The sequence below is a fragment of the Ceratotherium simum genome, chromosome 39, assembly GCF_057802395.1.
Source record: "Ceratotherium simum simum isolate JZ-2026a chromosome 39, ASM5780239v1, whole genome shotgun sequence".
In the NCBI taxonomy this organism is placed as follows: Eukaryota; Metazoa; Chordata; class Mammalia; order Perissodactyla; family Rhinocerotidae; genus Ceratotherium; species Ceratotherium simum.
Genome location: NC_141938.1, coordinates 13,235,239 through 13,263,092, shown reverse-complemented (window position 1 = coordinate 13,263,092; position 27,854 = coordinate 13,235,239). Strand labels below are relative to the sequence as shown.

The 27,854-nt window shown below is 53.7% G+C and overlaps 1 protein-coding gene across 4 annotated transcripts; it reads left to right on the top strand.

Moving 5' to 3' along the window:
• Positions 1–145: 145 nt before the first annotated feature.
• On the top strand, positions 146–27,854 carry CHAF1A (chromatin assembly factor 1 subunit A). Of its 4 annotated transcripts, none has more exons than XM_087425711.1 (15): positions 146–414; positions 3,664–3,714; positions 4,962–5,827; positions 10,951–11,007; positions 12,693–12,922; positions 13,166–13,226; positions 13,637–13,705; positions 16,286–16,512; positions 17,040–17,208; positions 17,389–17,466; positions 17,950–18,042; positions 19,169–19,421; positions 19,945–20,435; positions 25,476–25,572; positions 26,760–27,854. In XM_087425711.1, the coding sequence occupies exons 1-15, from the start codon at positions 147–149 to the stop codon at positions 26,858–26,860; spliced, it is 3,111 nt and encodes a 1,036-aa protein (XP_087281837.1). In that variant the 5' UTR covers position 146; the 3' UTR covers positions 26,861–27,854. The 4 variants fall into 4 exon arrangements, with proteins under 4 accessions (XP_087281837.1, XP_087281838.1, XP_004441348.3 ...); XM_087425712.1 differs by having other exon boundaries at positions 17,386–17,466; positions 25,476–25,536; positions 26,760–27,257; XM_004441291.3 differs by having other exon boundaries at positions 17,386–17,466; positions 26,760–27,257.

Sequence of the window (27,854 nt, the reverse complement as noted above, 5' to 3'; positions counted from 1 at the left end):
CGAACTCTCAGTTTGACACCTACTTCCCCCAATCGCAGGGCGCCTCCTCTTCGCCAATGACAGGCAGCCAAGAGGAAGCCCCGTCCCTCCGCGGGAATATCAATAGGGGAGCCATGGGAGGAATGGAAGCCTCGGCTCTCGCGAGGATGCTCCCGGAGCTCCCCAGTTCCCGAGGCGGGCCGTCACGTGATGCGGCCTCGCCCAATCGGCGCGCGGGCTGCGGGGGTCGCCGCGGTTCCCGCCAAATACGAGCGCGGCGGCCGCGGCAGCAGCGGTGCGGGCGGGAGGGCGAGCAGCAGCGGCCGCCTGAGCGGAGCCTGCGCCTCCGCCGCCTGAGGGGAGCTCGAGCCGCCGCCGGAGAGATGCTGGAGGAGCCGGAGTGCGGGGCGCCGGGCGCCAGGGCAGCGGCGGCAGGTCGGTTCGGGCCCGCGGTGAGGGGAAGGGGGGGCGCGGCGCGCGGCCTCTGCGGGCCGAGGCGGCGGTTGGGGGCGGAGGGGCCGAGGCGGCGGTTGAGGGCGGACGGGCCTCCGGGCCCCGGGCCCGCGCCACCGCGCCGGGCGTTCGGGCCGTGGGGCCGTGCAATCGCGGGGAAGGGCCTTGCGACCCGGAGGGCGCGCTCCTTGACGTTATTGTTGTGGCCGCGACCATTTCTTTCCGGCGCTTTTGCGGCAGTACGTCCTTGCAGGGCCCTGTGCGGTGATGGGTCGGTGGGGGCCGGGAGGGGAAACTGAGGCCCGAGGAGGCGAAGGGGCTGGCTTGGCAGGTAACCGAGTGCGTTTGGGTCCCCTGAGCAAGTTGGGCCCCGCAGCGACCCTCAGGCCGGGTGGGGAAACTGAGGCCTGGGCTCACACGGGCCCGGGGACCCAAGGGCTGGGTCTGCGGGTCAGGGCAGGCCGAGGGAAGAGGCTGGGTGGGGGGATCGTCAGGGAGCCGGGACTCCCGGGTTCTTGATCCTCCCGGTATGCAAGGTGACCTGTTCTCCTCCCTGTGGCTTGGGAGGGGGCTTCCTAGCAGCCAGCAGGCCCCGAAAACGTGGGAGGCGAACCAAGGAAGGCCTGACTGCCCCTCTCCCCTGCTTGACTCCCATTTTGTCCCCAGCCCTTGGCACAATGCTTGGCACACAGTAGGTGGCCGAAAAAGATGTGTTGGTGGAATGAATTAAGGGGTGGCAGGGACATCAATTAGTCTAGTCCAGGGGTTCTCACCCTCAGCACTGTTGACATTTGGGGCCGTCCTGCGCACTGTAGGGTGGCCTGGAGCAGCATACCTGGCCTCCATCCATTAGATCCCCGTAGCAACCCCTCTTGCCCAGTTGTGACAACCCAAAGGTCCAGGCATTGCCAAGGGGCCCCTGGGAGGCAGAGTCACCTGCTAGTTGAGAACCACTGCTCTAATTGTTTCCAGATTTGGGGATTTCACAGAGACGTAAAATTCACGTAAAGAAAGTTGGGACTGATTGTCAGAGACAGTCATTTGACCCAGTGAGGATGTTTAATTTATTTATTTTTTTTACTTTATTTTTTTTACCCCCAAAGCCCCAGTAGATAGTTGTATGTCATAGTTGCACATCCCTCTAGTTGCTGTATGTGGGACGCGGCCTCAGCATGGCCAAGCGGTGCATCGGTGCGTGCCCGGGATCCGAACCCCGGGCCGCCAGCAGCAGAGCGTGGGCACTTAACCGCTAAGCCATGGGGCCGGCCCCAGAATGTTTAATTTAAAAAGCACCACTTGCTATGAGCATACTATCATGAAAGGGAAGAATGTTTTAAAGCCAAAGAAAAATTAGGAGGGCGGTATCTCAGAATTAAGGGCAGTGGTAAGTTTATACACCAGTGATTGTTAATTGTATGTGTACTTCTGAACAGTCTGGATCCCTCGGTGGAGTCCCTTTTTATGTCGACCCGAGGCTGTTTCTGGGCCTAGGTTACTTCTCTCCCACTTGCATCAAAGCTAGTGTTTCAGCGCCACACCAAAAAGATCCTTGTGGCCGTCCTAAAAATAAATTTAAGTGGCTAAAGACTGTGTATCTCTCAGTTGAGGGGGGAAAATTCATGTCTTTGCTAACTGAAAATTCGAGAATGATGTTTTGAAATGGGTGGAAAGGAAATGTGTCTTCTGGGTACCTTTCTTTTTTTTTTTGAGGAAGATTGACACTGTGCTAACATCTGTTGCCAGTCTTCCTCTTTTTTCTCCCCAAAGCCTCAGTACATAGTTGTGTATCATAGTTGTAGAGTTGTGGCTCTTCTATATGAGACGCTGCCTCAGCATGCCTTGATGGGCGGTGAGTGGGTCTGCGCCCAGGATCCAGGAACCCCGGGCCACCAAAGCGGAACCCGAGAACTTAACCGCTCCGCCTCGGGGTCAGCCCCTGGGTACCTGTCTTATATTCCAAGCTTGGAAGGGAGCAAGGCAGTTCCTCTATGGATAGTCGAGTTTTTTAGAAAGCCCTGATCTACTTTTAAAAAATACTCACTTGTGTGTATCTTTTAAAGAAAAATATGTAGGGCCGGCCCTGTGGCTTGGTGGTTAAGTGCGTGCGCTGCAATGCTGGTGGCCCGGGTTCGGATCCCGGGTGCGCATCGAGGCACCACTTCTCCGTCCATCCTGAGGCCGAGTCCCACATACAGCAACTAGAAGGATGTGCAGCTATGACATACAACTATCTACTGGGGCTTTGGGGGGAAAAATTAAATAAATAAAATCTTAAAAAAAAAATAAATAAATAAAAAATAAAGAAAAATATGTAGATTGCCCGAAATAACTCAACTAGATTTTTCCAAGCCAGATCTCCTAGCAGGTGTGAGCTTCTAAACTTATTCTAACCATTTAAAAATATTTATCCAAAGGCTTGATTCTATTTACAGTCATTTCTGCCTCAGCTTTGATATTATTAGGTGTTTTTCTTGAGATTTTTTTCGTGCAGGAAAACATTTTCCTTTATCATTTCTTGACAGCACTTCAGCTCCGGCCGGGCAACTCAAAATGCTTTAAATTGTATTACCTTCATAAACTCTATTTTAAAAGATAAACCCTATGCTAATTTTACAGATTTGGTGGCGGGAGAGGTTGGATTGGAGGAGGAAGTTTTGGGGTCATATTAATGGTGAAATGGGTAATGTGGTGCTTTCTCTCATCTCTAGTTTTATTCCTTCCTCTTTTCACTGCTCCTGTGCTGTAGTCATTGATTTCCACCATGTGCCAATCCTGAGTGAGGTGCTCCAGGGGCAGTGTGGAGCCAGTCCCCCTGCTGTCACAGAGCTGGCGTTCTGTTGGGGGGAGACATAACAAACAGCATAAGTTTCAGAGCAATAAGTGGCCAAGGAAAATGATACAAGAAGTGACAGTGTCCAGGGCAGAATTTCTCAACCTGTCAACATCTGAGCCAGAGAATTCTCTGTCGTGGGGGCTGTCCCGTGCTTCGTAGGATACGTAGCAGTCTCCCTGTCCTCTGCCCACTGGATGCGAGTAGCACCCTCCCCCCAGACATAACAACCCAAAATGTCCCTGGACATTGCCAAACGTTCCTGGGGCGGGGGGGAGGGGGGGATGTGACAAAATCGCCCCCACTGGACAGCCACTTTGTACAAAATAGGTGCTGCATATGTGTTTGCTGTTTTGTTATTTCCAGCAGTTAATAACTCATCTTTTGACTCTCGTTCACAGCCATGGATTGCAAAGACAGACCAGCTTTACCAGTCAAGAAGTTAATACAAGGTAACTTTCTGGGAACGGGTTCAATATTCGTTCCTGATTTATATTCTTCATTGTCTCCTCAATTAGATTTTTAATTCCCCTTGAGCAGAGGCCATGTGTTGGGGTCCTCTGCAGAAGCATCCGGGGGCTGGAGGGGAGCAAGACAGTTGCACCTTACAGTCAGAAGCTGGGAAAGCCATTTTATCAACTCCTGTTCCCAGGAGCAAATCCAGAGGGTGCAGCCTGTGCAGAGGGGTTTCCCTGCTTCAGCACTGTTGACAGTTTACATTTCTCGTCCTGTGTACTGTAGAGAGTTCAGCAGCATGCCTAGCCTCCTCTCCCAAGTCGTGACAACCAGTAATGTCTCCAGACATTGTCAGATGTCGCCTGGTGGGCACTGGGTTGAGCCACTGTTGTACAGGAAGATAAGTGGCTCCAAATCCTTTTGTGTGAAAAGGGCAGTGCGTTGACCCTTAGGCCACATTAGTGGCTGACTGTATAAAAAACTATGGCTTCTGGGTTTTAAAACTTGATTGTCTGGTTCCCCTGTAGCAGTTTGCCTTGTCCTATGACAGCTGATAGCTAGTTTGGTGTTGGCAGGAGAAGGGTGAAGGACAGCAGTCTTCTGAGGTTAAAGGATTTGGGGCAAACAGTAGAACGAAGGGCATGACTGTTTTATAAGCTGATTCAGAACAGGTTTATTTGTTTAGTCTATTACATTATGAAAAGTTAATGAGACGTTTTGGCATGTAAGTAAACGTGGGCTCCTTGGGAAGTTCCCCCATCTGATTTTCCTCACTCCTGAGGTGTGGCTGTGTATCACCTAGAACCAGCCAGAAGCCCAGCAGGCCATGGGAAGATGGTTGTCTGATTGACAAGAAAAGCTAACAGCCTGGGATGCTAGGGGCAGAGAGAGATCTTTCCGCAAATGGATTTGTCTCTCTTGCTCTTCCAAACCAGATGCAGTTATCTTCAAACGGAATTTCCACCCATGATAAATGAATTTGGAATTGGAACTGGATCTTGAACAGATCAAAAAATATCTCGAAATTCTGGCAACATCCCTGCTATAAAAGCTTTTCAGTTTTTTGTTTGTTTTGAATTAGGATGTTGAAAAAGTGCAGAATGAAATGATAACCCCTTTTTAAACTTTAAAATCCGCCCCCAGCCCAGCAAGGTCGATAATGTTCAAGCATATGGAATATTAAAGCCTTGATTGTGGCTCTTCACACTTTCACTAAAAAGACGGCCTCTTCTCTCCCTTTCAGCTCGTCTGCCATTCAAGCGCCTGAATCTTGTCCCAAAGGAGAAATTGGACGACGGGTCGGAGGACATGAGAAGCTCCCAGACTGCTCCTGTACAAAGTCAAGTCCCCGATTTAGAAACCTCTTTGGACCTCTTGGAGAGTGACTGTCATATGGGTTCTGAGATAGATTTTAGGCCAAAACTTGTCAATGGGAAGGGTCCCTTAGATTACTTTTTAAGAAGTAGAGACAAAACCAATATTGGCCAGACCACGGTCATCATTGATTTGACGGAGGACTCAAACGACCAACCAGACAGCACTGTGGCCCACGGTGAACTAAATTCTGTAGCCTCCCCCTCTGGGGAGGCTGTAAATGGGGTCAGAGAAGAAGCCGGAGATGAGAGGGGGCTGTCCAAGGCCGGTCCGGAGGATAAGTTGGCATTTCCCGAGATCCTTTCAGACACTCCGTGCAAGACAGAGGAGGAGCATGCTGGCTCCGGGGGCACAGAGAGGAGTGCAGACGTGCGGAAAGGCCCACCCCAAAGCTGCCCCAAGCTGACAGGCGGTCCCAGAATGTGCCCCGAGAAGGACCAGGATGGCTGGAGTGAAGCCGGGGGCATCTTGTTCAAAGGGAAGGTGCCTGTGGTGGTCCTGCAGGATATCCTGGCCACGAAGCCTCCTGGAGCCAAGTCTCCTGCTACCACTCCTCCCGACCAGGGCGTGCCCTCGGAGAGCGAGATGCTGGAGTCGGGCCCTGAGGAAGACTCTGTCCTTAGCCATTCGTCCCTGAGCTCTTCCTCTCCTACCAGCTCACCTGAGGGGCAGTCGGCCCCCAAAAAGCAGTGCCGCCAGCCCAGTCCCTTCCCCACCTCCACACCGATCCACAGGGTGAGTATCTCCCCCGAATGCCGGCGCGGCGGTGCTGACGGCGTTCAGAGTGCTTCGTTCCCGCCCCTCACTCCTCACCTGGAGTACCGTGTCGCCCACAGGGCTGGTGGCCGCACGAGTGGGGCCACAAACGAGGTCTTGTGACTTCCGGTGCAGAATTCTCTCCCGCATCAAAGACCATGAGGGGTATTGAGCGGGTGTACATCGTGATGTGCTAGGGGCTCAGGTAATCAGCAGCATGTCGATGCCATCTGGTAGCCTCAGCCATTCGAGTGAGTAACTGATGTAAGCAGGCAACCTAACTCGTGTCAGACTCTAGCTTCATCTCCCTTTCTTCCTTCTTCCTGTTCCCGTGCAGACTGCTGGGGGTGTTGGGGGTAAAAAGTCAGTAAGCGTTGGCAGAGAGACGCCAGGACAACAGGAAGAAGAAAATGGGGGATTCTGTAGAGTCAGCTCTCGTCAGCACCGTCACCCTTCTTAAAACCTCACCCAGAGTGACAGAAGGAAAAGGAGAAGTGTTGCACCATTTTTAAGGACCTAGGAAGGGTGACTTTTGAGATGCCTGTTTCCGTTATTGGTTTCCGATCAGCAATGGCAAATGTCTCTGTTCTCACCTGTCTTTAAGGTCTTGTGGATAAAACTGACACAAATCAGTCGAGAATCTGAAAGTGGGGGCTGGCCTGGTGGCGTAGTGGTTAAGTGCGCGCGCTCCGCTGCGGCTGCCCGGGGTTCAGATCCTGGGCGCACATCAACGCACCGCTTGTCAGGCCATGCTGTGGCGGCGTCCCATATAAAGTAGAGGAAGATCAGCACGGATGTTAGCCCAGGGCCAGTCTTCCTCAGCAAAAAGAGGAGGATTGGCAGATGTTAGCTCAGGGTTGATATTCCTCACACAAAAAAAAAAGAATCCCAAGGTGTGTTGAACAGTGTTCTTTGGTTTTTTGGTTTTGTAGCACTTTTGTTTGTTTATGTTAGGTAGGTTTTTATATAAGATTGGATCCTGGGGTGGGTCATTCAGTCTCTGCTGTACCAGCTTCATTTGACCATAAACCACCAACCTTGATCCCTTCCTGAAATCCAATCTCTAAGGGACTAGTTATTTTTCTAGATGATCCCATGGCTTATCTTTTACCCTCTGAGGAGATTAGAGAAAGAACAAAATGGCTCCCTCCTTAGGTTCACAAAGTATCAGTCAAGAGTGGCATTATCATTTTTAATCCTAAATTTCCAAGTGTGGCCGACTGGGATACACATTCTTGAAACCTCCGTCTGAGCCGTTACTCAGGCTCTCGGAATGCGAGTCTGAGTCTCTGCCGTCAGCCATCTTGTTCTGTCCATCCAGTTGCTTGAATTCTTTCCAGACCACTGCTTCTACTTTGCAGAACTGCTTTGTCATGTGACTCGTTCCAGCCAATTAGCCTGCAGAACAGGACACGTACACGTGTTTCCATTCTTCTTAATAGTTTCATTTTTTAAGTTAATATTAATGCCCTTAGGCATGCCAGAGACCTGGAAAGTGGGAGCCCATAGTTGGGCATTGGCATGACACAGTTTTACTTCTGTCCACTGGCCCAAATGGCCATAAAACAGCTGAGCCTGTGAACCGAGTCCTCAGTTTAGGAAGTCCTGCATCTCAGATGCTAGGTCTTACTCTGAACACAGGCGCGGAGTTTTGAAATGCTCTAGGAGGCAGCATTATCACTTGGCTTTGCAAAGAATTGACACTGCCAGTGGTGAAGGCTCCAGACCGCCCCAGAGCCTGTGGCAGACAATTGCCCCAGTCGCCCACAGCATGGGAGTAGAGCCGCCTGCTGTTGGGCGACCCCACAGGTATGAGTGGAATGATCTTCAGGACCATCTGGGGCTGTGATGGCAAGGCTGCCTGGGAGCCTGGCTGGACACAGACCAGCTCCAGCCACGCGCACATAGCCTCCTAGTGTATCTCCTTACCTTTCAGGAGTCTGGACTTGCTGATTTGTTTATTTGCTTGTTGGTTTCATGGTTGGTACCTCACTAACACCTTTCCCTGCCTCGGGCCCGAGTGTTTCCTGACCCCTGTGACTGTGGGGAATACTTCGGTTTCTCCATTTTCCCTGTCCACCTCCTCCTCCTTTCCAGATCGTGGGCAGGAACTCATCAGAAGCTTACAGGTTGTTTCATATGACCATGTAACGTGTGTGGTTCTATTAGGCTCTGTTGGTACCATACAATCTCTGCGTTTGGAACCCCGAGGCATTCACTGGGCCTCTGTTTTGTGTGTGTATTTATTGTTTTTCTTCCAGGGAGCTTGTTAAAATGCAGATCCTGCCATCCCTTCCCAGGGAGTCCCATGTAGTCCCCTGAGAGAGCTTTGTTGTGTTTTGAAGTACTCTGAGGGATCTAGAGAATCTCACTTCGAAAAACAATAATTTAGGAAGACCTTTTTTAGATAATCCAGGGTTTTTTGACTAGCTGAGGACTTGCTGTTTAGCATTAGAGCTTTTTACCATTTGTGGAACCATTTCCTACGTTTCTTTGCACTTAGATGAGTCGTTTACCCTGCTTTATCAATGATTCAAGATTATTATTCCATAAATTATAATATGGATACTGTTGCATTCCTGGAGTCTTTGCCTTGCCTCTGTACAAATGAGCCCAGATGGCTGGAACTTTTTCCCATATAATTTAGTTAATACAAGTATTACATGCTCCATGTTTAAAAAAAAATCATTGAAACATTACAGCCCCTTTTGTGTCTTGTCTCTTCCCCAGATTGTCATCTTATAGTTCCCTGTGTGGTGTGGATGTGAGAGATCCCTTAGGAATACAGTATCGTTTTGTTTCCTTACATGAGCCGTATACTGTAAATATGTTTCTTTTTCCTTGCCGGGTGTCTTAGATATTTTTTACTTTGGGATGGGAAGATCGATGTTGTTTTAACTGCTATATTGTACACCTGTGGTGTGGATATGCGCAGTTTACAGCGTCATCTCACTGATGGATATTTCTGTTGTCTCTAATTCTCGGCCTCGACCAATGATAATTGTAGTAAGCTTCCTTCTACCATTTCCCGGGCTGTTTTTTTGTGTGTGTGTGAGGAAGATCAGCCCTGAGCTAACATCTGCCAATCCTCCTCTTTTTGCTGAGGAAGACTGGCCCTGGGCTAACATCCATGCCCATCTTCCTCCCCTTTATATGGGACGCCGCCACAGCATGGCGTGACAAGCGGTGCGTCAGTGTGCGCCTGGGATCCGAACCGGCGAGGCCTGGGCCGCTGCAGCGGAGCGCGCGCACTTAACTGCTTGCGCCACACCGGGCCGGCCCCTCCAGGGCTGTTGTTAAGCAGACTGGCAGGAATGCGCCTGGAGTTTTGCCTGCTTGTGCTCCCGTGTGGCCGGGCCGGTCTGGTGTATCTTTTCCCGTGTCTTCTCTCCCCCACTGTTGGGTTATTAGCTGCTGCCTATCCACAGCCTCCTCCCCCCTCTCATTCACTGCTGCTTCTCTTCTCCGGGCTTAGAAATGAGATCTTCTCAGGTGTAAAATCAGAGTAAGTGGGCTCCAGGATTCTCCCGAATAACGTGTAGAATTTTACTGCACGGACATAGTTACGTCTCCCTTGACTACTTGGGGTAGTCGATGTGTGTTTCAGCTTCCTCCTGGGATCCTGGGTCTCGTTTTTGGCAGGTGAGTTCCAGATCAGTAACATGTATGGTCTGTATCTTGAGAGAGAGTTCTCTAAATACTTGGGCCAAATGTCAAGAAGATAAAATTACATAAGACCAGTAAGATCCACCCGAATGTCTAGTAAAGCAATAGAGATACTGGTTTTAAATTAATCGTAATTGCTCTGGTCGTTGGATATCATTCAGCCGGCTCCTGGTAGTCATGTCAACTCTGTTATCGCTGGACTCACAGCAAAGGGGAAGCATTGGAAAAGGCACTGATTCTGCAGCTGAAATTCAACAAGTATGGACAAGACTAAATAAATGTGTTTTTCCCCCCAAATACTCTGATAGAGGAGTCTGGCAGTCACATTGGGTAATCTTTGTGTGTAATCTTTGAATGCAAAGGACCACGACATAGAGATATGGAAACTTACAGATTCTGCTGTGAGGTTCTTGACTCGGGGGGGTGAAGTCCGCAGGCTTGGCAGGTGGATCGGATCCTGGAGAGGCAGATGCTCTTTCTTACGCACTGGGTAAGGCCTCTCGGGTAACTGGCAGTTCTGTTGGCGCACGCTCCGAGAACACGGGACTGAGCACCCGGCACTCTCGGTGGCCTTTGAGCTCCTCCCAACATGTGGCTTTCTCATGACTATGCTCGGCCCTTTCTTTTCCTAAAGGAAAGCTTAGTCCAGAAGGACCTTGGTGTGCCCAGTAAGAGGGATATCTTGAGTTCATTCATCTGTCAGTTTTATTCTGTAACAGGTCTTAGGGCTGAGGCTTCCCCAGGTAGAGAAATCACTGAAACAGAATTTTGTCGAGAGATGGCAGACCATTCCAAGAGAAATGGGCCTTTGTGCTTTTTTGTGTGTGTGTGAGGAAGATTGGCCCTGGGCTAACATCTGTGCCCATCTTCCTCTACTTTATATGGGACTCTGCCACAGCATGGCCTGATGAACAGTGCGTCGGTCGGCGCCCGGGATCCAAACCTGCGAACCCCAGGCCGCTGACGTGAAGCATGCGAACTCAACCGCTATGCCACCGGGCCAGCCCCAGGCCTTCGCTTTTTCAACTGGGCTTTAGTCTCAGTTTTTGGCTGCCTCTCCAAGTCTAAAATGAGCCTGGGGAGTTCCCTCTTTCTGGCCTGAACTGTCTCTCCATTGTCCTTCAGTCTGATGGCGGGTTATCAGGATTCCGGAACTGCTCTGGAGAGAGCTTAGGCCAGAAGTCTGGCCTCCCCTGTCATCCCCAGATGCATGTGTGTGCACCTTCATTGGGGTTTGTGACCCCGCTGCGACATTTTGGTTCTCTTGGAGGAGACTGGTCACCTGGAACGGTTTTCATTTTTCTTGTTGTGCAAAGCAGTTCTTCAAGTGTGGGTCACACGTTCCCTCCTTCCTTTTCCCCGTGGACCATGCAGTACGGTGAACAGGGTAAAGTGATTGAACCAGCCCTGTTTTAAGATAATGTCTTTCATTTCAGATAACTAAGAAATTGGTCAAAGGTTCTGCCGAGAAGAACAAGATGAGACTGCAAAGAGTAAGACATTTTCCCTGAAATAGAAAATTACCCCGCTGTGCTTTTTGTGTTGAATAGTAAGCAAAGCCCTTTGCACTTCTCTGGCCCAGTTGTCACCTCTCCCCTCTTGTTCTGACCATCATTTTGCTTCTTGCTTCATTTTACATAACTGGGCTTAGTGGATTGCGTCATTTTTAGCTTTGCTGAGTCCTAAGGTTTTGCATGTAGCCTTTTCTAAGCTTTTATTATTATTATTACTGTCTTAATTAGTTGGGCATCCCACTGTGGCTTAAAATTGCCTTCCAAGAACCTAGTCCCTCTCCCACATCCCAGTCCCCTGCGGATGGATTTAAGTTCCGCTTCTTCCCACAAGCTGTAACACATTGACGGCACCTACACTTCATGGGTGATGATTGTTTAATGGTTCTCTGCTAAGTCTTGGACTCTGTTTTCTAGAGTTTATCTCATTCTTCGTTGGAATTTCAGAGTTGGGCACCCACGGGTGGGGGTGGGGACGGGACTCAGAATGAAGAGATCTGATTTCCAGAAGCCCCTGTCTTCTTATCTAGCAGCGGGGAGCTGCATTTATGCTGCTGGTCTTGTCACTCACCCAGACCCTCTCCAGGTATCCTGTGTGTCAGACGCAGATGCGGAGGGTACTTGGCAAGAAGCGAATGTTCAGACATGTCTGAGGGCATGCCTCTGTGGCTTTTGTTCCAATGACCAAAAGTTTCTTAGGGCAGAGGGTAGAATATTCTCTGGGGACGAGGGCATAATCATACACTCATACAGCCCGAAAGCTCAGCTGTCGGGCTCCAGACAGGTGGGAAGCCCATCCTCGGTGGGAATGGCCCTTGAAAATTACCCCGAGCTATGTTAGCAGCTGGCCACCCCTTCCATCTGGCAGGTGAACTGTTTAATATGAACTCAAGATTATATAATAACTCAGGGCCCCAGGCCATGTCCCAGTTCTTCGGAATGAGGAACTGATGTAATAAAACGAGATGTTCCCACTTCAAAGAATAGAAAAGAAACTAGCTGTTTGTTCCTGCGGCTAATGAAAAGATACTCCCATCGTAACAGAGGTTATTCTTCATCCTTTCTTCCTACCTAACCTTCTTTTCAGATCCTGAGAAATGGTTTTAAAGATTGTTTTTTCTTTTATTTTTTTATGTGTTCTCATTTATCCCCTGCTGTTTTAAGACTTGCCCATCAGGTTCCCCGTCCTTGCCTCATCCCACTCTTTTACTTCAAAAGAAATAAAATAAACCCTATCATCTGGTATGGTTTTGGGGGAAGAGGAAGAAAAATCCTTGTGTTTTAAAGGTAGGGAGGCAAAACGTGGAGGTGTTTCTGTGTCTTTATTTTACCACAGCTTTCTGTTTAAATAAATGCAGCTCGGACCCCACAGCGGGCCCCCTGCATAGGCAGCCCAGAGGTACTTATGCAATCTTTTTAAATTCATTAATAAGTAAACTTCATCCCATGTCGAAAGACGGTATTGTACATTTTGAATTGCCTACAAGGTCCTGTGACAAGCGGCTGATGCTCGTCCCTTTGCTCAGGACAGAAGGAAACGTAACGGGGAGAGTCACTCCTGCGTGAGGCTGCGGGCTGTGCGGCCTCTCCCCGTCTCCCTTCTGTCTGCACACGGGCCCTCCCCGGGGCTCGGCGTGGCCGCAGCCATGCCCTGTCTCTCGCTGCAGGACAAGGAGCGGCTGGGCAAGCAGCTGAAGCTACGGGCCGAGAAGGAGGAGAAGGAGAAGCTGCGAGAGGAGGCCAAGCGGGCCAAGGAGGAAGCCAAGAAGAAGAGGGAGGAGGAGAAGGAGCTGAAGGAAAGGGAGAGGCGGGAGAAGAGGGAAAAGGACGAGAAAGAGAAGGCGGAGAAGCAGCGGCTCAAGGAGGAGAGGCGCAAGGAGCGGCAGGAGGCGCTGGAGTGAGTGGCGGCCCCCGCGCTGTCCCTGCCACGTCCTCCCCAAGGGGACCCGGCACCCTCTCCAGGGTTGCAGGCGGAGCCCCTGATGGAAGGGGCGGGGAGGAGCCTCTGCTTGCTGCGCTCTCCCCCTCCTCCCGTCTGTCTCCCGGGGACACTTCTTCAGACCCCTCGCCGTCCCAGGACGCAGGCTTGGGCTGGGCGCGTCGAGGGCCGGTGGCTGACGTGGAGTCTCGTGTCCCGCAGGGCTAAGCTGGAGGAGAAGAGGAAAAAGGAAGAGGAGAAACGGTTGAGAGAGGAAGAGAAGGTAGGACGTTCCCCCAGAGCTTCCACATTCCAGCCTCTTGGAGAATCCGGAGCTGGCATAAAGCGGGTCTTTGCTTCACTGCTGCCCGGCGTTCCCCAGGTCGTGGGAAGCCACGCGGCCCCCACAGGGACTGATGTGTGTGTCAGCAGGTTCTCGTCCCTTGTTCTCATGCTGGCCTGTCACGAGCCTACTGGCTCGACATCCCGGTCCTTCTGCCCACGAGAGCATCTCTGACATTTTGAGATGGCCTGGTACCCCGTTGCTGGTTGACGGGTTTTGAGAGCTGAAATGAAAATAATGCTTTCAACTTAAAAATGCTTGCGATTCAGTTCTAGGGGCCTTTGCATGTTTTAAAACACACACCGTTTCTCTTTATTTCTTCGTCTTCCCCATCTTCTCTTAAATTGCAGCGCATTAAAGCAGAGAAGGCCGAAATCACGAGGTTCTTTCAGAAACCAAAGACTCCACAGGCCCCCAAGGTGAGCAGCTTCCTCCTGCTTCCCTTCTGGTGTTTGTCAGCCTCTTCCTTTGGGAAAATAGAAGGGTCTCTTCCGACCAGCTAGCTTCCCTTTCGTGAAGGGGGGCCTCCGCCTGCGCAGGGAGCTCTTCTTTCTGGAGGTTCAGCGTTTTCTCATTCACTATGTCCTTGAAAAGGCACATTTGCTAGAGGTTGCTTCATGAGCAGTTTTGCATTAGGAGGTGTGTGGGAAAGTCTAAGAGAAGAAGACCTAGGCCTTACCCTTGAGGAATTTATGCACCAGATGGGAGCCAAGACCAACCATAAAACAGCAGTACAGAATCGCGCTTCCCCAGACCAGCATCCAGTCACCTTCGGGACCAGCATCTGCTCGTGGAGACCCCAGACCTCCCTCTCCCCCCACCCCCCAGCTCCAGAGGTAACCCATCTCCTCCAATGCACGGGTGTCCTTCCAGATCTTTCTCTGTGCTTTTACATCCCGGCGTGTATTTGTGTATTGGTGTGCACATAAATCACGATCATTCTGAATTTGCGTTACTACTTTGTGTACTTACCGTGTCTTGGATTCTGGCCACGTCGGCCCTTTTGGATCTACCTCATTCCCTTCCCTTGCTGCGTGACTTCTCGTGATGGGGATGGTATCACAGTTTATACGTCCATTCCCCGTTGAGCCCCCTCAGTGGCGCACTGAGCGTCACCGACATTCTGCGCCCGAGCCTTCCTTCAGGGCGGCCACCTGCCAGCGGGCTTGCTGCTGGTCCAAGGACACGCACGTCCGCAGAATCGTGGTGGTTATGGTTCTGCTGCCCTCCCCGCGGGAAATGCCGATGCACCGTCCCACAGTGTGTGCAACTGTGCGCTTCCCGCCAGCCACCAGCGTGGGTGTGACACATTCTCTTTTCACTCTGCCAACCTGACGCGTAAAAAAAGTGATGTCCCTGTTTGAACATTTGTCCTTGGCTCCTAGTACAGTTCAACATCTTTTCACGTTTGTTCGCCTTTTATCTCTTGTTCTGTGCCTTGCTAATTCCTATTTTCACCCAGTTTTCTACAGCATTGGCTCCCCGCTCCCCACCGGATCTCTAGGAGTCCTTCATATAGCCTGGATTTTCATTCTTGGTGATATACACTGCAAATATTTTTTCTTAGCCTGTTTCCCACCTTTAACTTTGTTTATGATGTCTTTTTGTTGCACAGAAATTTTTTGTTTTAATGTCAACATTTTTATTCTTTTATGGCAATTGGCTTTTGGTTGGAAAGCCTAATGTATCCTATGGTTGTAGATACATTCTGATTTTTTTCCAGTTTTGGGGGGTTTTTTTTTAGCTTGAGTTTTCTTTCTTTTTTTTTTTATAATTTTATTTATTTATTTTTCCCCAAAGCCCCAGTAGCTAGTTGTATGTCATAGCTGCACATCCTTCTAGTTGCTGTATGTGGGACACGGCCTCAGCATGGCCGGAGAAGCAGTGCGTCGGTGCGCACCTGGGATCCAAACCCGGTCCGCCAGCAGCGGAGGGCGCGCACTTAACCGCTAAGCCACGGGGCCGGCCCATTGAGTTTTGTTTCTTATGTTGAGTTCCTTCGCTGGAATTCTTTGTGCTCGTGGTATGGGGCGTGGCCCTCACTCTTTCCCCATGTGGATCCCGATGTGCCCAGCACCCGTTCCTTAGTGAGGAGAAAAGTCTGCTGGCTCCTGGCCTGGGCTGCCTGTTGGAATCGCTGGGGAGCTGTAAAGAGTAATGGAGCCTGGATCTTATCCCCGGGAATCCCACAGGCCAGGTCTGGGCACCGGGATTTCCACCAGTTCCCCGGATGACCCTGTCGTGCAGCCAGCAGTGAGGGCTGCCGGCCCCACTGGCTTTCTTATACCAGACTTCGTAGACATAGCCTCTCCTGCCCCCCACGGCGTCCTCGTGTGCTGCCAGCTTTGGGATCCGCTGACACAGACATTCAAGATGCTGAATGAGCTCTGAGAAGGGAAATCACGTCCACCAGACTTTACAGTGGCTGGTTCTCAGGAAACAGACTCGATGTTTCAGGTCCATGTCAGGCTTCAGTGTTGGAGTCGGCTGTGTCATAGTCATGTGTTGTAATGGGGTGGCTCTGGGTAAGCAGGTCGCTCTCCTGGGTCTCCATTTCCTCCTCTGGATCTCAGGCTTTATTGTCTTTTTATTTAAAAAAAAAAAAAAAAGCCAGGTTTATGGAGGTATAATTTTACAGTAAAATTCACCCTTTTCAGGAATACTGCTCAATGAGTCTTAACAATACATGGGGCCCCGCGGCTAACGCTGTGATCAGATCTAGAGTTTTGCCATCAGCCCAAACGGCTGCCTTGTAGTCATCCCCTCCTTCCACCCCCAGCCCCTGGCAACCACGGTTGTCATCTCTGGCCCCATAGCTTTGCCTTTTCCAGAAACCCAGGTAAACAGCATCACACAGCGTGTAGCCTTCTGTGTGTCTTCTCTGACTCTCTGACGTGGACAAATCGGAAAAGCAGCATGCTGTGTCCAGCCGCCCACCCTCGCACTGCTGGGTGGTGTGCCGTCGCACAGGCGTGCCATCACTCTCTTCTCCATTCCAGACCCTGGCCGGCTCCTGTGGGAAGTTTGCCCCTTTTGAAATTAAAGAACATATGGTCCTTGCCCCTCGGTGTCGGACCGCCTTTGACCAGGACCTCTGTGACCAGTTGGACCAGCTCCTCCAGCAGCAGAGTGGCGAGTTCTCCTTCCTGAAAGATCTGAAAGGGCGGCAGCCCCTCAGGTCGGGACCCACCACGGTTTCTAACCGGAACACAGACATCTGTAACAGGTCAGTGCCCCCTGGTGAGGTTGGCGCAGCTCGAGAGCCCTAGGGGGCCTACTGCTGACTCCCTGTGGCCTTGGGCCCGTCATCTCCCTCCCGGGCCTCAGCTGGACTTCAGTGCTTCATTGGACCTCTGTGCTGGCTTCCCCCGAGCCTCCGAAGTCTCCCGTGGGCAGTAGCCTTGCAGGACCCCACTGCTCTGGAGTGCAGACTGCCCATCCCGGCTTCCCGACTCTCCTAGGAGGGATCCTATTTCCCTGCTGGCCTCCTAGAAAGGCATCTCCCTGTGCGTGCTGCTGTACTCGCCCTCCACAGCCCCACTCACGTAAATGCCTGGGGCACAGCTTGGCAGTCTGGTCTCCCTCCCCCTTGCTCTGTGTCCCTGGGTACATGCTCTGTAGCTTTCCTCAGGCACAGGTGCTGCTGAATGTTACCCATCTTTGTGGCGGGTCCATGGCCGCTTCCTCGGGAAGACGGGGTGGTGAGTGAGCGCGTCGCGGGGGGCCTTCCTGAGCTGGTGTCTCACCCCGCAGTGATGTGGTGATCGTGGAGAGTGGCAAAGTGGACGGCGTTCCCGACAGGAGGAAGTTCGGCAGGATGAAGCTCCTGCAGTTTTCCGAGAATCACCGGCCAGCGTACTGGGGGACGTGGAACAAGACGACGACGGTCATCCATCCGAGGGACCCCTGGGCCCAGGACAGGGTGAGTGTGTGGGCAGACGTGCTGATGGGCCAGGCGCCTGCCCTTCCAGGTTTCCTTCTCGTTTGCCTTCTTTTATGCTGGTCTCTTGGATTCCGTAAGTATTCCAGCTTTTCTGCTCTGCCTTTTCCTTCCAACCCTGAAAAACAACAATGACGCACCATGTGTTTGTTTTCCCAGAAGCTCCTCGACTACGAGGTGGACAGCGATGACGAGTGGGAAGAGGAGGAGCCGGGAGAGTCCCTCTCCCATAGCGAAGGGGTGAGCGCAGACCCGGACCGATTCAGATTTCGAGCAGAAGACCGAGGCAGGCCCTAGGCCGAATTCACCCACAGACAGCCTTGGTTTGAGCTGCAGGGTTGTCTGAACATTTTAGCCAGCGTTTAACATCTGGATTTCCAACTTCTCATGGAAAACCGTAGCTGGCGACACTGACCCTCTTGGCAGCGGTGGGTCATCCTTTTAGATGGGCATGCCCACTCCCTGGCTCTCCATGGTCCCCACCGCTCTCTCTTGCCTTCCATCTGGGCGGCTTCACTGAATTATTTTCTTCCTAATCCCCTACCCCCACTGTAATATAATGGGGTTAATTAGTGGGGTTTCTGCTGATCCCCACCGTGTCCATAGGAACGACACTCAAAGCAGGAGATGGCTTTTTCTTCCTTAGGTGTTCACAGATTAAAATTTTAAACGAAGCATATATTCTGTTTCCACATATTGTGAACATACTTTTTTCCCCTTGAGGATGATGATGATGAAGTGGGAGAGGACGAAGATGAAGATGATGGTTTTTTCGTGCCCCATGGGTACCTGTCTGAGGATGAAGGAGTAACTGAGGTGAGGGGTCGACGGGGAGGTGACTGGCTCAGAAAAGAGCTCAGTCGGGGGCCTGGCCGGTGGCTGCTGACCTGGGGGTGGTGACGGGGATTCCACACCTACCTCGCCCCTCACAGCCTCAGAGGCTCGGCTCCGCACGCAGCCCTGGTCGTTTGTGGGACTGCTGGAGCCAGAGCCTGAGTTCCGCCTGGGAGGGTGATAGCATCTGTGGAGGGAGGAGAAAACTCCAAGTGAGGGGAGAGGTGTGAGAAGAAAGCCTGGTCGGAGGGTGGCTGTGGCGTGTGGGTCAGGACACAAACTTTTTTTCTTACGTTTCTTAGCTGAAGTATAATTAACATACAACAAAACATACAGATCTTAATTTTTGAGTGTGATGAGGTTTAACAATTGACTACATTTGTGAAACCACCACTCGAAATGAAATCGAGAACTTTTCCATCTCTCCATGCCCCTTTGAGTTAACCCCCTGCCACCACCAACTTTCTAAATTCTGCCAGGTGGTGGAACTTTTGAGTAAGCCATTTTTGGGGCTCTGAAGACCTGTCGGGTTGCAGTGTTTGGGTGGTGGAGAAACAGAGAAAAGTCCGACACGCCTGGGGCATGATTGTGTCTCAAAGTCAGACCTGAAGGGCGTGTGTTCCTTGTACGTTTCCGAAGGAGGCGGGTGTTTCTCGTCGCAGCCGCAGCATCTCTGTCTCAGAGAGTGGTATCGGGTCCCCTGGAAGAGGCCTGGCCGTGGCTGAACTGGGCACGCGGTTGTGGGTTGGTGATTTGACAGCTCCAGGGTCACCTGTTAACCAGAAAATCCAGAGTGGCCTTAGGAGGCTCCCTGGTGAGGTTATGAAATTACCTGTGCCTCGCCGGTCAGAGGCATCTCCAGCATCGAAAGGGGGAAAATACCGATTACCGTTCAGTTTAGAAAGCTGTCTGCCTGTCTCACCGCCTGTAGTGTCAGAAGAGGAATGTCTAGGATGCGGTGGGGAGCCTGCAGGTGTGGTTTCCACACTGGTCCCGACTGAAATAACTCGGCCCCCTTTCCTCTCACTGTCCCAGAGGCGGGGACTGAGAGTGCCCGGGCGGAGGGGAGCGGGGACCCCGAGTAAGCGTCTGCTCCCTATCCTGCAAGGAGTGTGCCGACCCGGAGAACCACAAGGTTCGCCAGAAACTGAAGGCCAAGGAGTGGGACGAGTTCTTAGCCAAGGGGAAGAGGTTCCGTGTGCTCCAGCCCGTGAAGATCGGCTGCATCTGGGCGAATGACAAGGATGGAGGCGCCGACCTGAAGCTGCTGCAGCAGTTCACGGCGTGCCTGCTGGAGACCGTCCCCCCCGAGGAGGAGCAGACGCCCAAGGCCTCCCGGAGAGAGAAGAGGGACCAGCAGAGTGAGTGCCGGCGTGGGAGGGGGCGGGCTCCCCTGCTGCGAGGCCCGGGGCACTAGATTAGGGGACTGGAGGGAAAATTGAGAAGTTCTCTCAACAAATAACAAGCCGGCGCCTGCCAGGCACATGTGTTCACTCTGATGTTCACGATAGCAGTATGAGGCGGCTGCTTTAGCCCGTTCCACCTGCGGGGACTGGCCCAGCGCCTGGCCCAAGTCCCACACGTCCCTGACGGCTCTGCCTCCTTGCTTTTCAAGCCAGGGAGGACTCGTGACTCAGATCGTGAGCATGATGACCTTTACCAAGGAAAAATAGGCCCATAAAGTGAGGCGCGGCAGTTAATCCAAATGAATCCTGCCTTGTGAGGCTTGGGCTTCACAGAACCCTCTGGAGCTGTTCTTGAGTCTTAAATCTATCCCTAAAAGGCCACCCCAACGCCGACCATGTCTCGACGGCAGGGACAGCTTGGGGCCTGTGTGCCGTTTATTCTGTGTCTCACGCCCACCGTGTCCCCTCCCCGCTCCAGTCTTGGCCCAGCTTCTCCCGCTGCTCCACGGGAACGTGAACGGAAGCAAAGTGATCATCCGGGAGTTCCAGGAGTGCTGCCGCCGAGGGCTGCTCAGCAAGGACGCCGGCAGTCCCGAGACCTGCTCCGCCAGCCCCCCGAGCCCGGGCTCCTCCCGCCCACAGACCCCCACCGCCGGCGAGGACACCGCCGTCCCCTCCAAGGCCAGGCTCAAGCGGATCATTTCCGAGAACTCAGTGTACGAGAAGAGGCCCGATTTCAGGATGTGCTGGTACGTCCACCCGCAGGTGCTGAAGAGCTTTGACCAGGAGCACCTGCCCGTGCCGTGCCAGTGGAGTTACGTCACCATGGTGCCCTCGGCCACCAGGGAGGACAGTGGCAGCGCCCCCTCCACGGGGCCCGTCCAGGGGACGCCTGTCTCGCTGAAGCGGAAGTCGGGGGGCAGCATGTGCATCACCCAGTTCATGAAGAAGCGCAGACACGACGGGCAGGTGAGCGGCAGGCCCAGGAGCCCACGGCGGCCTTCATATTTTTAATGAAGTTCATTTTTTAGAGCAGTTCTAGATTCACAGAAAACTGAGGCCAAAAACTTGTCCAACATTGAGGGGAAGGTGCTGAGATCTTCCATATGCCCCTTGTCCCCCCCACACACAGCCTCCCCCACTGTCAGCATCCCCCACCAGAGGGCACATCTGTTACAGCCGAGGAACCTACAGGGGCATGTCACGGTCACCCCACATCCGTGGTTGACGTTAGGGGTCACTCGGTCTTGTGCATTCTGTGGGTTTGGACAAATGTAGAATGATCCGTATCCACCGTCAGAGTATCACAAAGACTAGTTTCACTGCCCTAAAAATCCTCTGCGGCCCACCTCTTCATCCCTCCTTCCCCTTAAACCCCTGGCAACCACTCATCTACTGTCTCCATAGTTTTGCCTTTTCCAGAATGTCCTAGAGTTGGAATCACATACTACGTAGGCTTTTCAGATCAGCTTCTTTTACTTAGTGATACACATTTAAGGTTCCTCCTATAAGGTTCCTCCGTGTCTCTTCATGGCGTGATTGCTCATTTCTTTTTAGCACTGAATAACGTTCCAAGCACTGGCTTATTCTTATTTTTTTGTTTTTGCATTCATTTAACACAGTTATTAAGCACTTATTCTGTACCACACACCCTGCTAGGCCTTGTGTACGCAGTGACAAGCAAAACACCATCTAACGGGAGACACAGACAGGAGTCCATCAGGCGAAATGCCGTGTGATTACAGATAGATGGTGCGCCAAAGAGAAGGAGCATGGAGACGAGGGACGTGTGCCAGGTGGGCCTGCCTGGCCCGGGAGCTGGGGTGGCCTCCTGAGACACTGGGCTCGGTCGTCTCCAGCGCTGTGTGCACGCTCAGAGGGCAGGGCCAGTGCTAGAGGCCTGTGTTGCTGTTTGGTGTGTGGTTTTTTCCCTTACTAGAATGTGAATGTCAGTGAGTTTGTTTCCACCTCTCTGCTCTTACTGGAAACCTGTTTTGCGGTGTGAGCATTGGGCCCTGGTTTTAGGCAGGCATCTCGCGGAGTTACAGATTTTAGGAGGATGAGATGAAGGCGTCGTAAGAGCCAGGTCTCCCGCTCACGTCCAGTGGCCTCTTCAGGAGGGGCTGTGGCCCGGGAGCTGAGTGCTGGAGGCTAGTGCTGGCGGAGATGGAGCGGGGAGAGCTGGTGCGCGCCCGCCAGCCCCCAGCTCCCGCCCACTGCTTCTGACACTGACTGTGCGGCTGAGAACTTCAGTGGCCGTCAGGGCGAGGAGGCGGGAGAACTGCTCCTGGAACGGTGTCGAGCCTTCTCCCTGTTCCCGAAGACAGATGAGGCCTTCCATCCTTCGTAAACCTTACACGTCACGGCAAGGGACACCGTCAGAATGGCCCGATGTTGTGTTGTCATGTCGACTGTTCCTTGTCCCTCTCCAGAGCCCTCGTCCGTGCTAGGCTGCGTGCACAGCTGCGCCCAGCCTGTGGTTGTGGCTTGCTACTGTGGAGAGCCCGCGGGCTTAGGAGTCAGGGCCCCGGACCCACCGACACTTCCCTCCCTGAAGTGATGGGCTTCGTTAGATTAGTTGTGTTCGAGCCTTTCCATGGTCGACATTGTTGTTACCCAGATGGTCTTAGGGGCAACCCAAATGTGGCTGTTCTGGTGGAAACCAGCTGGGGAGGCCCAGTTTGAAAATGGCTGGGGCTGGAGACACCCTGTGTTTGTTTCCTTATCCAGGCAGCGTGCGCTTCCCCCGCTCCCCCAGGGCTCCTCTGTGCCCGGTGTCATTTCACTGGGGTAGATGTGGGGTCTCGCGTGAGGGCACAGCTGCGTCCCTGAGCTCCGCTCTACTCTCCTTGCCCTCGGGGTGGTCGTCCTCATCCATGTTCATAACCCGTGTTTCTCCACGTGGAAAGCGGTGGTTTCAGCCTGTTGCATGTTTCCTCACACGCTGGGCACTGCTGGGCACTTGACGGGGATCCCTACGTTTCATGCGTGGTGAGATGCTGTGTTATCTTACGAGCCACCAGGAAGGAGAGTGCTCCCCATTGAACTAGGCTGCCCCTCCCAGGAGACAGGTGGATGCGTGAGGAAGCGTGCACCCGGGAACCAGTGAAGCGGGCGTTTCGTCCGATGGTGCACATGTGAACAGCAGCCTGGGCTCGGTGCGGCCTCTGCTCCCGTTCACAGACGGGGGCCTCGTAGAGGCTCAGCAGTGTGGGGGACTCACCGAAGGCTACACCGCGAGTGAACCTCGGCCCAGGCCCAGCTCACGGCTTAACCCAGGAGTCTAAAACTGTTCTGGGCAGAAGTGTCACCCGGAGAAGCTTCACTTGAGAGTTGTGGGCATGCTGGACCCAGTGAGTCTGATTCAGTAGGTCGGGGGACCCTCAAGTCTGCGTTTTAAAAGCTCCTTCTCAGGGACTGCCACGTGAAGGACCAGGACCACAGCGTGGCCAGCACAGGGGGCGCATGACACGAGGGGAAGCCCTGAGCACCTGGCTTCTGGGGTGTTCTGTGGGCAGTCAGCCTCGCCACTGCTCCTCGGCGTGCTCACGGTGGGACACCTGCTCGACAGCACTTGGTCCTCTGGGATTGTGTTGGGCCGCAGGTAACAGGGCCTCTAGTCACAGCTTAAGCCATGGGGGTTTGTCTCCAGCAACAAGAAGGCCTGAGCTCCTGTAATGACGTCGTCGTCCGAGGCCAGGCTCCTCCTGCCTCCTACCCCCTCCTTCCTTAGTGTTGGTCTGTCTTCGTGGTCACGAAATGGCTGCTGCACCTCCAGCCAGTAGGACCAGGGGGCGAAGCTGCCTATTAGTCTGGAAAGGGAAGCCCTCCCTAGCAGATGGCCACCTGTTTCCTTCTGGCCAGAATGCTTTGGTACAAAGCTGCAAGAGAGGCTGCAGAAATGAGACCTTGACCCCCACCCCCACCCCCACCCAACAAAATGCCTGTTCTGTTTTGGGAGGGAGGGCTGGGAGAGTAGCTTTGGGGTATGCATCGAGCGGGGCCTGCCACCGCACAGCACCTACACAGCGTGGGAAGCACGGGTACGACTTCCTGGAAGGCAGGCTCGGAGGGCCGGGAGCACGTGGAGTGCCTTCCCTCGCATTTTGCGAAAGCCGCTAGCTGATCCTTCTGCCCCCGTGGGGATGGGTGTTGCTAAACTCTAAATGTGTCCCAATGTTTCAGACCGGGCTGGGCTTCTTTAATTTGTGAGAAATTTAAAATCTCTTCAAGTCCAAGAGTCACGGTACCTCATGGTTTACAAAGTGTTCTGCCGCCACGCGTCTGTGTGGCCCAGGGTGACTCGGGGCCTAGGTTTTGTTTTACAATGGGGAGAGGCTCTGTTTGCCCTTTCCAGTCCCAGGCACTCTGCTGGAAACCGCCGGTGTGACTCGGCCCTCCCTCTCTGTGGGTGCCGAGTGTTTCCGCTCCCCCCTCCCCATCTCTGCATCCACCACCTGCGTAGGGACAGCGGGATGCCGAGCTTTCCCTTACAACAAGCTCTCAGCGCAGCGCGGCTCAGCTCTCGTCCTGAATTCTCCCTTTAGAAGGCGTCAAAGCCTATCGCGTGCCCAGAGGGTTGTGGGTGGTGGTCCCCCTGAAAATGTGCGCATCAAGAGAGAACCTCGTTCGTCTACACTGGCGTTTCCTGTCTGCAGGCCCAGTGGCTGGGGGGCTCTAAAGAAATCAGTTTGTTCCTTTCACTTAACAGACCCAAACACCGCCCCCCAAATCAGCATAAGTCAGAGCAGGGCTGTTTTGCTTTTCTCTGCCAAACAGTCCTTCTGGAGCAGGTAGCTGGAAGGTGCCCTTAGCGTCCCCCCAGTGGCGGCAGTGCCTCTTCCTCTGGGGGCCGGTGTTCCCGGAGGCCAGACGTGGAACCTTCGATCTGAACCCGGTTCCCAGGCCAGGAAACCAGTGTGCACGTCAGTCTCGTTGCGCTGCCGTCCCTCTTCAGGCAAACAGAGATTTTTGCAGCAGAGGAATTCTGGAAGTGTTTTGAGAACTAGTCTCCCTGTTGAAATGAGCCCGTCTCCGCCTCATCTGCTGGTTCTTTGTTCACGTACAGAGAGCGTGAGCGCTCCTGTGGGTGGTGGGTGTTTGAAATTGGTCCTGCTACCTTCCACGGTCTTGTCTTCCCCCCTGGCGAAAGCCAGTGAAAACAGCTCAGGAATGCCGTTGGAAATGCTACCCTCAGCAGAGGCCTTCCGGCCCCACCCGCCCTCCTGCCCTCTGTCCACAGCTGCGCAATGGCATCCCCACTGGAAACTGGTCTGAGCACAGATTCAGCGAGAGAGTTGTCAGGTGCCAGGCAGAGGGGACTGAGCCGTTGGGCGGAGAAGAAAACACTGACTGAGTTCTCAGCCATTTATTTCAAAGAATAAATACAGCGAGAGTGCATGCTTTAGTAATTTCTCTTTCAAACCCAACCAGAAACCCAGAATTCTTTCTAATTCAGTAAGAGTTCACAAGGGCCCGCCTGGTGGCACAAGCAGTTAAGTGCGCGCTCCACTGTGGCGGCCCGGGTTTCGCGGTTTCAGATCCTGGGCACGCACTGACGCACCGCTTATCAAGCCATGCTGTGGCGGCGTCCCATATAAAGTGGAGGAGGATGGGCACGGATGTTAGCCCAGGGCCAGTCTTCCTCAGCAAAAAGAGGAGGATTGGTATCGATGTTAGCTCAAGGGCTGAGCTTACTCACAAAATAGAAAAATAAAAATAAATAAAAAAGAAAACAGTTCACAAATCATTTTTGTAATAACGTAAGTAATGATGGTGGTAGGTTTCAGAGATCTGAATTTCATTAGTTCGTTTGAGAGAAACCCCCAAGCTTTCCTTTGGTCGTAGGCTATCAAACAGACTCCTCAAATTCATTGTCAAAACAGGTAGAGGAGGTCGGGTATAAGGAAGCGGGTGGCGAGGGGGGTCACACGCTGGCCCGCCCCGCAGCTCCCGTGTCCCCATCTGCTGCCGCTGCTGACGACAGCCCTGCCCCCTTGGTCTGTTCAGGTCGGCGCTGGGGACCTGGACGGCTTCCAGGCGGACACGGAGGAGGAAGAGGAAGAGGAAGGTGACTGTGTGATGATGGACATCTCGGATGTCGGGGGTGAGAAGGGCCCCAAACCAGCAGGAGGGGAGGGCGCCCTCTCTCCCGCTCGCCCCTTCTGTAGATAATGGAGGTTGAGGAAAAGCCCCCGAGAGGCACCAGGCAGGCTGGCCTGCTGGAGTGTGTGGGCAGTCGGTTCCAGTCCAGGCCCCGGGGGATCTGATTTGGTCTGAAGGCGACATTTAGGAAACCAAAGAACTGGAGGGTGGACGGGCGTGTTAGAGAGGGAGGGTCCGGGGGGGGCGGTACCTGGGCACTGGTGGGGGGCATGCTCTGACCCCAGCGCCTCCAGGGGGAATGAGGGCCGCGGCGGTGCTGGGCTCAGGGAGCCCGAGGCCCGGCCGTCCTTGACGGCGTGAGCTCTGGCCAGCCACTTGGCCATGGCGCCCCGGTTTCTCACATTTGCCGTGGGGGCCTCCTCCCTCCCTGGAGGGTCAAGTGTCAAGCTTGCTGAGAGGTGCCACTGAAAGCACACAGGTGCGAGAGGGACACAAAAACCTTAGTGAGGAATGGGGCTTGCCCTCCAGGTTCCCAGGTGTGAGTGCCCTTCTCTGTCCTGCCCGTGGCACACATGCTCACACACTCGCTCCAGGGGAGCCAGGGTGAGGGTTTGTGGCTGGCGGTTCTGCCGTGGGGACGTCAGGACCGGACGTGCGGTAGCCATCACAGTCACAGTCAGAATAACAGGCTGACAGCTGGGTGCTGACCACATCCTGGCACTGTTCCAGAAGCTTCCGACAAGACCTGCAGTGCTGCACCTGGGGCACTGACCCATGACAGTGCTGTGAGGGAACATGGTGGGTGGGGGCTTGGGGTGGTCTCAGCTTCAGATAGGGTTCACAGAAATCCTCACTGTGGAGGTGACCTCAGAGCTGAGGCCTGAAGGAGGGGAAAGGGGCGACCAGTGGATTCTGGGGGAGAATGTCCCCGGCCAAGAGGTCAGAAGGACAAGGGCTCCGGGTGTGAGGCCCCGCAGGAAGGCCAGTGGGCTGAGGAGGGCCCGAGCGGGCTGTGAGGGAGGCCCAGGTCTGGCTCTTACTCCGGGAGCTGAGGGGGGTAGGGTCTGACAGGGCGGGAGCGCACGCAGCTGCCCAGGAGGGCGGTGGGCGTGGGGAACCAGTGACCTGAGCCCCGGCCTGGTCTGGGGCTGCAGCCGGCTAAAGCCCCCTCCCTCTCTCACCTTGCAGAGGTCCAGGCCCCGTGTGGAACCACTTCGGGAGCTGGGGGGGCCGTGGGGATGGACACCAGCGAGAGCCCCATGCCCGCCAGCACGCTCGGCTCCTCCTGAGCATGCGACCGCCCGTGTGTGTATTTAGAATGGTTAGGGTTTCTCAGATGCCTCTCCGATACTTGAAAGTCCTGGTTCCTGTGTAAAGAGCACTTTGTCCCGCTTCGCAGACCTCCCCGGAGGTCTGGAAAGTTTTATATAGGATGCTTGAGTAGTCCTTGATATTTGTAAAAATTTCCCCCAGAGCTGCATACCAATCTGCCCTCTAATAAAGCATTATTGCCACCTGGTGACCTGCTCGGGGAAGGCCGGTCGTGCCCTGGGACCCGAGCGGGCGCTGTGACGAGATGCTTGTCAATGAATTGTAGCCCGCGCTGCGGCGCAGCACCTGGACCAGACATGGATGTGTATAAACTTGCTGTCTAGCCCCCATCCGGCGTGTCTGTCGTCTCTGCCAACATTTGGTTTCTGCGAGTGTGTTCGAGTGCCTTTGGCCGAGCCCGGCGCTCTGTGCCTTGCTGTCGGGTGTCCGCTCCCCCACCCGTGGCGCCGTGGTGTTTGTATGAAGCTTTACACTTTGCACAAGCATTGTCCCGTCTCCGTTGTGAAATCCCCAGCCTCCCACTGACCTAGTTCAAGGTGAGTGCTTCTTGGCAGGTGTTAATGCTGGTCAATCCGTCCTGCCCTTCGGGAAGACGAGCGGGGTATATTCCCGGCTGCCAGAACCTCAATCCTGGCTTCCAGAGCCGACTGCTGGGTCAGGCCACACCTCAGGGGAGCGCTGACACTGAGGAGGAGCGTGGCCCCAGCCAAGAGCTCTGGGGCCCTGGTCTCCGAGGCCCTGGAGCGGCCCCGCACTGGGGCTGAGAGAGGCCCCGCGGAGGCGTCTGAGCACGAGGTGAAGGCCTGGGGGAGCTGAGATTTCGGCCGAGTTCACAGGCTCCATCCCACCTGGACTCCCGTCCTCCTCTGTTCCTGCTGTGTCCATGGGAGAAGAGCCAGCTGGCGGGTCAGCGTGCAGAACAGTCCAGCATTGACTGGATACAGCTGAGAC